Below are 12,713 nucleotides of genomic sequence, written 5' to 3'. Positions count from 1 at the left end.
ATTTGCAGTGCTGAGATTTTTTTTTCTGGTGTTTTTTATCAGGGACAAAGTTTACGATCTGAATTAGATGGAGAATACAGGTGGGTTGATAAACATACAAACAGTAGAAGATGGATCAGACTCAAACTGGTGTTTTAGTACAATAACTGCTTTTCAATGAACCTGAGAATGACCTAAATATAACAGTTTTGCAGGAAACAGACTTTTCTCACTTGACTTCTGCGTGCAATTGCTAATACAGTAACTTGATTTCACTTCAGTTGACAGCAATAACTTAAAGGTAGTTAAAGGTAGTTAAAGTAACTTAAAGGAAAAGTGAAGAATCTAGAGCTAATGGTCAAGAGCAGTTTGGATGAGGGGAAGAGAGTTCCTCGATGTAAAACACGAAAACAAAGCAATTAAACCTTTACGGTGCTGCGATTTCATAAGCACCGCAGGAGCACTGAAGCGTCGGTCGCCTCGACGTGAGCCGGTTACGTGGCCGCAGAAGCAGCCGGCTCGCACCGGGGTCCTGGCGCTCCCCGTGATGGGCGCACCCCAGAGCGCTCAGCGGGTCCAGCACGGGCACAGCCCCTGCAGCCAGCGCCCTGTGGCTGTTTTCTCTCGCCTCTTCCTGCTGGGAGAAAGCAGGTTATCCTTGCCTCAGCTTTGCTTGTCGCCGAGGTGGGATGCGGCTGGCAGCCGCTGGGACCCCCTCAGGCGTGCAAACAGGCAGCGGTGCTTGGCACTGCAGGTGGTGGCCCAGAGAAAAGCCTTCTAGAGCCAGGCACGGCAGCAACCAAAATAAAAACGGAGCATGGAGGCTGCTTGCAGGTCTCGTTCAGGTATGGAAATGCGGTCAGCCCTTTCTGGCAGCAGTGGGGAAACAAACCAAAGCAGGTAAGGTGCTGGGAAGGCAGCAGCGGCGAGCAGCCCGACAGCCCTCCGCACACGAGGTGTCGGGCTCACCTGGATGTGGCGATGGAGAGGGGTTAACTGGAAGATCCAGCTCTTGTTGTCCAGAGAAATGCAGATCTGGCCTTGAAACATTTCCCAAGGTCTTGGCACTTCATTTCGTAGCTGTGTCTCATGCTCTGAATATTCCCAAGGCACTCGCTATCGTCGGATGTCGTCTGACTGTCTCTCGGTTGCTGTTTGTTTCTGTGGTTGCACGTTGATAAGGTATCTGGTTATGTCTTGCAGCCCTCAGAATCCAAGCCCAACGTCACCCCTCTCACCGTCCTGGCCCATGTTCTCCGCGCCATCAAGTCCTATGCCCACCTCCTCTACGTCCAGCGACTCATCCCCCATCAGGTCTGTTGCAGAATTTGCTTGGCTTTCTGTTGCTTTTGCTATTTTCTGTTTAATTTACCTGGTTTCCCTCACTTCACTTCCCTTCCCCCTTTGCATCCTGCTCAAACTCCCCTAGTGCAGCTATCTGCATTCAGCAAGAGAGGAGCTTTCAAACGTCTCCTGCCCCAGGAGAGGCTCCTGGCACCCCTGTGGCACCCCCTTGCCCCTGGTGGGTGCCACCAGCCCTCACACACAGCCCTGGGCCGTGCGATGCTCAGAGTGGCGGCAGTCAGCACTGGCAGGTCATGCTGACGGTGAGTGAAGTCACTTGTGGTTTCTGTGGGTTTTGCCCAGCCATTTCAGCTCCCTGCAGCTCGCTTCATTTGACTCTACAACAGGTAAGCGAGGTACTGTCATCCCAGCTGCTGCCGGGAGGTACAGATGTCTGTAAAATGCTGTGATACCACATTTTCTGGCCATTCCCCTTTTCTTAGCTGGAATGTAAGGGGGGTAAAGGACATGGTGCAACACAGACGTTTGCCTGCTTTTAGCCCATGTCTCAGGCACTGGGGCATCGCTGGAACAGGTTGGTCCTGCAAACCATGGACAGACCAGGGTGGGTTCCCGGTCGGACCTGGAGCAGGTCAGGTCGTGCAGAGGCTGCTGCCCGCTGGCACCACACCGAGCAGCAGCGGTGAGGATTCACCAGCAAGAGCCCTGCACCTGCAGCGTGCAGCTCGCTGCCGCGTGCACTGCCCCGGGGCTTTTGGCACCGGAGCCGCACCACGAGCAGCGCCTGGTGCCTGCACTGCGGGTACCAGGGATGCTCACACGGGGGAAGCCGGGGTGACGGCCTCAGGCAGGGTTTCCTTCCCCTGAGCCCACCCCTGGCCCTGTCTCGTCCCCGCAGCAGCACTCCTGGCACGGCGCTGCTCTCAGCCCCCTGCATTCGCAGCCGCGGGCCGGGGCAGCAATGCCTCTCGTGGGGAGACGTGTCAAACCTGTTTGTTCGTTGCAGGCACAGACCGAGCTCTTCCCCCACACCTACAGCCATACACGTTGCCTGTACAACGTCTGCCTGTTTGGTAGGGTTATTTATGTGTTTTGGTACACGTCTGCAGAGGCTGACAGCGGTGTAATATCATCTGAGCAGCCTGCTTCCTCTGGGGGAGAGAGGCTCGTCATCCCCGAAACTGCACAGGGGCACATGGGTGATACTCCTCTGAGTGCTTTGCTGGCTGCGTGCCATGCTTGGAGGCAAAAATTCAACACGAGCGATCACCAGGATCCAAGCTCCGCAGTCCCTGCAAGCCCGGCAGGGCTGCGCAGGGCGTGGGTGCAGCACCAGTGCCACAGCCCCGAGCGCAGCGGGTGAAGGGCGGCTGGGGCCGGGGGCACGGCGTGCTGCACGGGGGCTTTGGGAGGAGAAACGCTGACTGGAACAGTGTGAGGTGGGAAGCCGGAAACTGCCTTTTTGCCTGACGGTCTCCACAAACGCTATGCAGGAGAAGAAAGGAAAGGAGAGCCTCCCAGGCAGCCAAGGCCCCTCTTTTAAGCGGAGGTGCCCGCACCCGGCTGTAGAGCATTTTGCTGCTGCTCGCATCAGGCAGCTGGAATTCAGATAGGAAAAGCCTCGACTAAGGGGCTGTGCTGACAGCAAAACCAAAACCATTCACAGCTTCCCTGGTTTGTGGTTTCTGTGTGAGCATGAACCACTTTCGCCACGAGGTGAGAGTGTGCCGGTTATACGGGGCCCACCCTGAGAAAGCTCAGCACCGTTTGTAGTCCTCAGAAAGAGAAAAGCCCGCGAAACCACCGACTGGGAATGGTGACGCCTTGCTGGTTATGCCAGTGCTGGGGGCACTTCCCTCACTTAGCTGGGGCAGGCCGTAGCCAAACAGTCCGGTGCAGCCCTGCGGACAGACGGACGGACAGACGGCGCGGTGTGAGGCGGGCTGGACCTGCTGCTGGTGTCTCTGCTGCCACCCGCACTGCTGGGGCAGTGGCCGGGGAAGGACGGAGGGGACCGGGGCATGGGGACAGCTCTGCGGGCTGTGGGTGTTCAGGTGCGCTCCTGGGCTCCTTCCTCCCCCTGCGCCCGCTGGCGATCGGCCTCCACTTCTGTCCCCGTCGGCTCTGAGGCGCTCCCCTGCGCAGCGTGGGCACGCCGAATTTCCCGCTGGGATCTAATGGTTGTTAAATCTTTTTTGTCTTCAGGTACAGTCTCTAAAGAAGCACAGCAAATTCTTCACGGACTTAGTTATTTTTCTGTTCTGAAATACCCTTCCCCAGGTGCTAATTCTTCCTCCTGAAATTGGACAAGGAGCTCTCCGAGGGCGCTGGGCTTTGGCAGCTCCGTGGTCTGGTCTGCAGCGGGTCGCTGATGGCCCCTGCTGCCTGCCTCCACTCAGCGCCTGCCCTGCAGCCCTTACCTCCCCTCAGGGACCCACGAAGCGTTTCCAGCCCCCCACGTACTCCTGCCCCATGCCTGGAGCTCTTGGAGGAGAGCTTCACCTCTTCTGGGTCCTTCCTGCTCCTCCCTGTGGCAACCTTGAGGGCAGGGGTGCGGGGACCCCACAAGACAGCAGGAAGGGGCTGCTTTTGTATTTCGAACAGAGTACGGTTTTAATGTCAATAAATGCTTTCTTTTTGCAGCTCGCCATTGCGGAAGGCGCGAGCTTTGTACGCCTGCAAGGCAGAACACGACTCGGAGCTCTCCTTCACGGCAGGCACCGTGTTTGACAACGGTGAGTGCCCGCGGCGCCCTCGGGGGAGCCAGGCGGCCCTGGGGCTGGGGTCCCGGGGGGCCGGGCTGCCGGAGCTGAGCCCCAAGCAAGGGCAGGGCACGGTGGGAGGGCAGGGGGTGAACCGGGGCGTTGGTGACATATCGTGGCGTTAGCGTCCCTCTAACGAACATCGCGTTGCCCCTCGCTGGCAGCCTTTGGGCTGGAGAAGCGCTGCAGGAAGCGATCGGGCTCGTGTCCACCAGAGCCGAAACTGCGGCTGCCAGCCTGGGCGGCAGATAGGCAGGAGGCTGTCCCCGTGTTTCCAAATGGACTCTTGGTCTCTGACAGCATCTCTCATTTCATGTGCATGTGAGAAACTGCAGAGCCAGTGCTAACAGTAACATGAATAAAGCTGCAGGGAACGCCAGTTGGCTATTATTTATTTTAGCACTGAGTTTTGCAAATTACTGGTTTTCCTCCTGTGACTCAGGGAATAATTTGTACTCTAAGTTCATGGGTTTCCTTTCAGTCCTGTGCCTAATGATTATCCCATTTCCACCACTAGAAGTCCCATGAAAGAAGAAAGCAGAAACGCCTGAAACAGACATTAAATCCAAGGTGTATCTTGCCTTCCTTTTTGTATCCATGCTGAAAAGAGCCGGTCATCCAGGCCTTTTTTAGGCTCAGTGTGAAAATGACTTTTTCAAGACCATGATTTAATTCATCCTAGGGGAGATGTGTAGAGCAGGGGGGGGTGTGAATGGGCGGGATCCTCCTCCTGTCCCCCGTGGGGCACAGGACACCGGCGAGCAGAGATGCCCGCTCTGCCACCTGCAGCCCCGGTAAGCTGGATCCCGCTCCGTGCCCTGCTCATTGCCCTGCCCCAGCCGCGGGGTCCGAGCCACCCGCCCGGGGGCGATGGGTGCCTTGGCCCCTGCGGCGGAGGTGGCTGCGTGTGCACGGGGCAGGAGGCGAGGGCACACGTAGGTGCCGCGCTCTTTGTGTCCACCTTCACCTGGCAGAGTCAAAGCCGTGGCTCGGCGGGCTGGTGAGGGACGATGCAGCACGGCATGGGGGGCATGCCGAGGTTTCCCAGGCTGTGCTCGCAAGCATGAAGTGCCTGCTGTGATCGGAAGTGCAACGTACCAGCACAAGGCGGTGGTGCGGTTGACTGACAGCAGCATTTACCAGGGAACCATTCTTTGATAGTTTTCGGGGTAGGAGAGATCAGTGTCCAAGTACCAGCACCGGAAATATTCTATGCAGTTGCCATAATGTTTCGTGCAGGAGATGGAAAAGTAGCGTGTGCTTTTTGCCTCTGGATACTGAGAACTGGAATAGGTGGCCTCTGATTAGTCAGGTTTTTGGAGACGACGTTAATGAGCATAGACTTTCTGTTTCCTGCATCAAGAGAAAGAGACTGTGCCCCATGGACAAGAAGTTCTGTTTTAGATATAATCCCAATGTAAAGAAAAGTCTTCTTGCTACTTTCCAAGTAGTTCTTGGCTTTCATATGCTAAGCATTGTCATTTGGGAGACTGCTACCCCATGCACTGCTTTTGCCCTGGGATATATACGAGAATATGGCAGAAAAGGGAAGAGAATTAATACACGCGAATTAAAGAAAATACTTTTCCTAAGCAGCACCATAGATATCTCATAAATAAACATGGTCTCCCCTTTGGGAGCCCGTGGGAATTAGAGCAGCTAGTAGGGGAACAAGTTTGAATTAAATACATTGTGTTTGCTAGATAAAAATCAATGGATTATTCAGGGGAAAAAATATACAGCATGTTCTAATCACTTAGCAGCGTAGCCGGGGCTCACGTTAGCTGGGGGAAGTGAGTTAGAAACAGCTCGGTAGAAATGTTATTGTGATGGAGGGGGGTTATAAAACCTCGTGTCAGCAAATGTATCTCAGAAGTATTTAAAGAGAGATGGTTTTTGACTTTGAGGTTCCCTGAGGTTGTACATGGCAGGGCAGCATCTGAGTCTGACGGGGAAATTGAGGTGCCACGGGCCACACTGTGCGACGCCCACGCAGTAAATAACGTCGTGTTTCGAGGCGTACGACGAACTTTCACAGCGCCGTTCTGCTTTAGTCATGTGGAACGCAGACTTTCAGCAGACCTCGGGCACTTGATAGCTGCCTGCCCGGGTCGCAGTGCTGAGCGGGAGGGATGTCCCTGGCCAGAACTGGGGCCGGTGAGGGCCCGGGGTCAGCAGGGGGCTGCACCCAGGTGTTTCTGGCCTGCAATCGCCCCTGACACGGAGAGCTCCCTGTTCGGAAGCAATGAGCCCCCGCTGCCGACAGGTACTGAAGGCTTTATGCCGGCGTGTAGGAAAGTTGCATTGCATTTTTTTTTTAATTTTGTAATAGAGAATAAAATTCTCCTCCCTATCTGTTTGTGTGCCCTGCTTTATCTGACAGTGTCCAGACAGAAATAAATGGCTGTCTTTGGGCCATAAGCGCTTCTTTAAGGGAAAAGCAGTCGCTGGAACTCACATGACTTTCCGTTAAAGCACTTTCCCAAGCCATTTGCTGAGACCAGAGGGCTCGCACAGATGCACACAGACCATTTACAATTTCTTTTCTCTTGGTGGACGTTGGCAGGGGCACTGTGAAGCCAAAGGAATTTTAGAGAAGGTTTTCCAGGGGGCTTTCCCGGTGGCAGGCAGGAGGTGTTGTTTTTCCTCCGAGCTCACTGTTAGCCTTTGGTGATATAAAAGCCCTAAGACTTGAGAGTGAGAGGGGTGTAAGCATGGGACATAAAGACAACCCCAAAATGGGTAAACCTAAGAGCCAGAACACAGTCCTCTGCCTGCATCAGCATAACCCTTGCTCCTGCAAAATCAGCTGATTTTCAGTAGTTGTCCGAATTAAAATAACGTAAAATAGCCCAGGGCCTTCTGAGGATTCAGGTTTCTGGTTCAGCAGAAGTACGAGCTCAGTGCTTGCTCGCCCTCCGGGAGCTCGCTGATGTGCTTTCTCTCCAAGTCCGAGGCCGGGCCAGGATGTGCCGGTTACGGCACCGTGCAGTTAACCGCGCTCTGTGGGACTTCACAGAGATTTCAGCCCGAGTCTGGAGGAAGGTTTGAGCCTTGCTTCCATCCCAGGCTCTTGCAGCAGCCCTGCAGCTCCAGCTGGTGCTTGGGAACCCGCTCCCCAAGCAGCGCAAGCTTTGTGCCGGCGTTTTCGGTGCCTCAGTGCCAGCACTTCACAAAGCGGACGCAGGGGAGTCGTGGCAACGAGCGGGTGCAGAGCGAGGGAGAGCTGCTTTGGCTTCCTGAGTGACTTAGAGCACTGCTTTCCTTACTTGAAAACAACCAACCTGGAGGCAGGCCTTGCTCCCTGCCCGCAGCACCTGCTGTGTCACCGGCACGCAGACAGCGGTCGCTGCTCCATAAGAATCCCACCCCTCCTGTCCCGTCCCGCTGCTGTCACCAGCGCTTCCCGGGCCACATTGGGTCGGGGCAGGGCTGGGGAGGCCCAGAGGCCACAGGCAGGAGGGATGAGGGGCATGGCAGCCGGGACGGATCCTGCACAGCCAGCGGTGCAGCCAGGCTGCGCGGTAACGCGCTTTGTTTTCCTTCTCTCCTCAAGTTCACCCATCCCAGGAGCCCGGCTGGTTGGAAGGGACCCTCAACGGGAAGACGGGATTAATCCCCGAAAACTACGTGGAGTTCCTATAGCTCGGGGCGCAGGACGCGACCCCGCTGAGCGTTTCATGGTATCCATGGCAAGCGCTGGCTCGCGTGCTGCAGACCGTTTTGCTCCTTGCCTCCGTGCGGCGCGGTGCAGGGGGCGTCCCCACGGCCACGGACACCGACGGCTGCGTGGATGCCGCCGCGCGTCCCTCTGCCGCTGTGCCCGGGCTTGCAGGAGGCTCGGGGAGGTCGCTCGGCTCTCCCAACATCGTGCAGAGGCAGGCGATGCCTGAAGTCCACGTCCCCTGTCCGGAGCTGTTGCAGCAACGAGGAAGGCAGCAAAGCAGCAGCCTGCAGGCTCGGGAGGGCTACGCCTGCAGACCGTGAACCAGCGCGAGTCTCCGCTCACCGCTGCCGTGAGGCTGCCTGCAGGCCGCAAGGAGCAGCGGCTGGAGCTGCCGGCACGGATCCTGCCCGGTGGAAGGAAGAGCCTTCAGCGCCAAGCAGCCCTTTGCTCCCCAGCCATTCCCTGCGCTCCATCGGCCGGCACGAAGCGGTGGGGGAAGGTGCTCGGGGCTGGCAGCAGACCGCAGGCTGCTCTGCGGCAGCGTTTTGCACGACACCGAGCTTCCCTCCCCGGCTGGGCGCAGCCTCACCTGCGCCTGCACCCTCACCAGGCACGCATCCTGCCCGGCACAGCGCCGGTCCTCGTGGGGTGCCAGGGCTGGGGGCGGCCGGGTCCCCCACCAGGGAACAAGGACATTTGGGACCAAACCCCTCCGACTTTTTCAAGTTCTTTCTTTTTTTTTTTTTTTTAGATTTAGATTTATGCAGGGTAAACATCTGTGATCTGTGCAACCGGCATTTCCTTCCTGGAGGGCAAGATGCAGCTCCAGATAAATACTACTTCTTTTGTTTGACTGGCTGTTTTGTATCTCCGCTTCCCAATGCACATTGCAGGGGGAGACATCCATGCTTTGCGAATGCCCAGGCCGCTCTTGTGCCATTTTGGAGCTGCATTTGCTACTCGCCACCGTTGCTTTTTAGGTGGTCTCCGTGCTTGCAGCCTGGCGTGTCGTCTGTCTGTGCCAAGTCTGTGCAGTGCTGGCTGTGCGAGGTAAATTATTGCCGTACCCCCAGAACATTCAGTGCAGGTGTAGCCAACCTGCAGTCTACAGAGAACAAAGGAGGAGCCCATCGGCTCCATCCCCACTGCGCCTGCCTCCAAAAGGACGCTCGTGCCTCCGCGGACAAACCTCTCGCTGTTTCGGGTCATTTTTAAGAGGGAGGGGGGGAGAAAGAGCCCTGTGTGCCTGCAGAGCTGGACCTGCCAGGTACCCTGTCAGGAGCTGAAATGATTATATTTTGTAATAGAAAATCCTGAAAGAAAATGCAGCCTGTGGGCAAAGAGACTGTTGTGTAGAAGTGACGCTATCGCACACTGGTGAAAATGGGTGTCTTGTCTTTTTGTAATAATTTTAAAGACTCTGAGTGACTGAATCGCTGTATGTGTCACTTTTTATTTTTGAAAGAATTAATGTATAAATAGAGTATCTTAAAATATAATGAGGGAAAGATCTATATTTGATATTTTTAGAAGACCTGTAATAAGAGAAGTGAAGGACATTTGAAACCGGCTACAGAAAAAAAAAAAAAAGCCTTGCAAACACACTCACATCCACAAACACCCTCTGGGCCTTTGCTTCTCTGTGTGCTTTGTGGTGTCACAGAAAGGACAGAAACTGAAATTTCAGACCTCTTTAAGATTCATTCACAGTAATTAAATTTCCTGGACTTTTGTCTTAAAAAAAAATAATAGGAAGAAGTCACATTTTTTTTCCCAGTTTCTAGGGCCGTGGCAGTGCTGCTCCCCTCCCTGCCAGACCCCGGCGCGGGGGTCCCTCTGCTCCCTGTCCCCGTGCCCCCTGCTCAGTTGTGCCGGGATGCAGCTGCCCCATCCCTGCCCTGGCCCTGCCCCGTCCTCCCTGGCCCCTCGCCTGACCAAGAGGGACAAGAGCAAGCAGAGATCTCCGCTGACGGGCACCAGCTGTGGTCAAGTGGTGAGAAGTTGTGGAGTGGAGTAAGGGAATACACGGCGTGAAGAAAAAAACTGGACTGTCCAAAAGCCCCAGAAGGAACAAAGATGCTGATCTAAAAACCACACCCAGCAACCACGAATCTTAATTTTTAGATGTGCACATCATTTAAGAAGGGCCCTAGGTAATTCTTTTGATTTCCTGAGGTTTCTGGTAGGCTTGCAGGAATAAGACATCTGCAAGTGGCACACTGACCCACTGAGGACACAGCAGGCACATCAGAGGATGCTCTGGCAGGGATGACGAGGTCAGCAAAGCCGCTGGCGTCAGCCTCTGAAATGTGCCATGATTTCCACTTTAAGGTGCTGGATGAAAAGGGCCGAGAGCTCTATTGGGATCAAAGGCAGCGTTTCAGTGGCAAGTTGCTGATTCTTGTTGGTCCTCGGATTTTAATAGTGAATATTTGTGCCAGTTGTTTATTCCCGTAAAGTAAAAGATGGGGTTGGTCTTCACCCAGTCCCAGCAGCCGCTGCAGAGCAGATGGCAGGCGCTGACTTTGCCTCTCCTGAAAATGATGCCAGTGCCGGAGCTTTGCCCACTTGCCCGGCGGGGAGCTGCCCGCTTCCCACACCCTCCCCACCGCGGCTGGCTGCACCCAGGGGCGCTTGCCTGGCACTGGCTACGTTTTAAATCCTTCCTGCCTCTGTCGACTGCCTTTAGCGCCAACATGCTCTGTCTGGGTGACGTGTTACGTTCCCTGAATTTATGTGTTTTCAGGAGTTACAGGAGAGGGACAGGAAGGATGAATGCAAGAGGAAAAAAAAAGGGTAAATATTTCACACAGGAGCACTACTGGCTGGTGTTTGGGGCCTCCCCATCCCGAGCCGCTCCTACGGCGTTGTCCCCTCCTGCGTTCGTGGGACTCTGCTGGAGTCGGAGGCCTTCAGCTCAGAGCAGCGTCTGCCAGCACGGCCTGCTGTCATGACCTGACCTCTGCCCTCTGAAGAAAAAGCATACCATGCGTAACTGAGAATTTTAAACATATTAAAAACATCCAAAACCCCACATTTAGAGGATACAGTATTTAGGGGCCTCCTTCTTATTAAAAATGTATACCTCGGTGTTATTTTCAGCAGCGGCATTGGGGTCCGCCTTTCTTTACATAGACCATAGAATCAGAGCATCATTTAGGTTGGAGGAGACCCTCAAAATCATCAGGTCCACCCATCACCTAACACTACAAGTCCCCCACTAAACCATGTCCCTTAGCGCCACAGCCACACATCTCCTAAACACCTCCAGGCCAGGGCCTCCACCACCTCCCTGGGCAGCCCGTCCCAACGCAAAGAAGTTCTTCCTGAGGCTCAGTATCAACCTCCCCTGGTACAAACTGAGGCCATTTCTTCACGTCCTACCACTTGCCACCTGTGACGAGACCGACACCCTGCTCGCCGCAGCCTTTCAGGTGGGTGCGGGGAGCGATGAGGTCCCCCCGCAGCCCCCCTTCTCCAGACTGCCGCAGCTCCCCGGCAGCTCCCCGCGCCTGTTTTCCTGTCCCTTCACCAGCTTCGCTGCTTTTCTCTGAACATGTTTCAGCAACTCAGTGCCCTTCCTGCAGCCAGGGGCCCAAAACTGACCGCACTGCTGGAGGTGCAGGCTGACCGGTGCCGCATACGAGGGGACAGGCGCTTCCCGAGTCCTGCCCGCGCTACGTCTGGCACCAGCCAGGTTGCCCGTGGCCTTCTTGGCCCCCAGGGCTCGCGTTCAGCCAGCTGCCGGCCGGTGCCCCCAGGGCCTTTTCCAGCGCCTTGCCCAAGCCTGTGCCGCTCGGGGGGTTGTGGAGGCCCAAGCGCAGCAGCCGGCGCTCAGCCTTGAGCATCGTGCTGCCCTCGGCCGTGTCTGCGGCCTGCGCGGGTCCCTGTGCAGCCCAGCTCCCGCCCAGCTCGGTGCCTTTGCAAACTGCCCGAGGGTGCTCTGCATCCCCCCCGTGACATGATAAAAAATGTTAAACAGAGCTGGAGCAGGAGGTCTTTCGGTCGGTGCTGACACTGCACGCACTGTTTCTGATCGCTCACTCCTGGAAGGAAACCACCCGCAGCAGCTGACGCTGCTCTGCACCGGCAGGCTTTGCTAGTGCTTCTGCCCACACAGCTTCTAGTGGAGGATGTCACTTCTGCTCTAAAGATGCTCAAGTTGTTCCAAAAATGGAGCAAATGCCTATCCCCTTTTTTCTTAGGAGCTTTTGGAGACAGTACCGAGAATGTAACTGGGGAGAAAAGTCCCACACAGATACACTCGCAAATCGTCTTCTGGAGGAAAGGAAAATAGAGCATAAATAGAAGCTGTTGCTCATACAGGACAGTTAGTGGATTTTATTTTTATTATTATTATTATTATTATTATTATTATTATTATTATTAATTAGAATCTTTCCAGAAAGTAAAAACCTGGCTGAAATGCTTACTCAATGTTCCCATTTTTGGCTAGCTTTAATACTGGAGTAAACATTGGTTTATTCCAAGAGAAATTAAAGATAGATAGAATATATTTGTTAAACCAGCTTGACATGGCATTTGATGCTAATATTTTAAAGTCACCAGTTAAAATGATAAGAAAGCAGGGACAGTCAGACTTGCCAATAGATGTGGTCTTTCCTGTGTTTCCTGTCTCGCTTTAGACTTAAAAAAAAAAAAAAAAAGAAAAAAAAAAAAGACCTTGCAATAATATTTGTAGAAGCAAATATCAGCAACAAGTCTAAAGGTGAAGTCCTGCCATGTTTCAGGTCGATGGCTCAAGTCCTGTGTCTGGCCATGGCCAGGCCACGATGCGCTGTCCCCAGCCTCCGACACAGGTGGCACTGCTGGGGTGCCTCTGGTCCACGCTGCAGCCGCTACCTGGTGGTTTTTTTTACTGATTTGACGGAGTTTTGCAACAGGACATGCAGCATCTCGTGTGCTCTGGGAGCACCCAGACGGCTGGGTAACGCTCACGCAGCAGGTCCCTGTGTGCTGCTGGGGGCTGGTTGGGCTGG

The 12,713-nt window shown here is 54.8% G+C and overlaps 1 protein-coding gene across 3 annotated transcripts in view; it reads left to right on the top strand.

The window, feature by feature from the left end:
- ARHGAP26 (Rho GTPase activating protein 26) overlaps nucleotides 1-9,212 on the top strand; it is a 132,135-nt gene extending 122,923 nt beyond the window's left edge. Inside the window, exons 21-23 of one of the 3 annotated variants that reach the window (XM_080555339.1) lie at nucleotides 1,183-1,293; nucleotides 3,928-4,019; nucleotides 7,603-9,212. In XM_080555339.1, coding sequence (XP_080411465.1) covers nucleotides 1,183-1,293; nucleotides 3,928-4,019; nucleotides 7,603-7,691 — 292 coding nt within the window. In that variant the 3' untranslated portion in view covers nucleotides 7,692-9,212. The remainder of the gene's footprint in view (nucleotides 1-1,182; nucleotides 1,294-3,927; nucleotides 4,020-7,602) is intronic. The other 2 variants (XM_080555338.1, XM_080555341.1) reach the window with 2 other exon arrangements.
- Nucleotides 9,213-12,713: the final 3,501 nt, after the last annotated feature.

Source organism: Anser brachyrhynchus (genome assembly GCF_964034855.1).
Source record: "Anser brachyrhynchus genome assembly, chromosome: 14".
Lineage (NCBI taxonomy): Eukaryota > Metazoa > Chordata > Aves > Anseriformes > Anatidae > Anser > Anser brachyrhynchus.
This window is presented reverse-complemented; position numbering and strand designations above follow the sequence as displayed.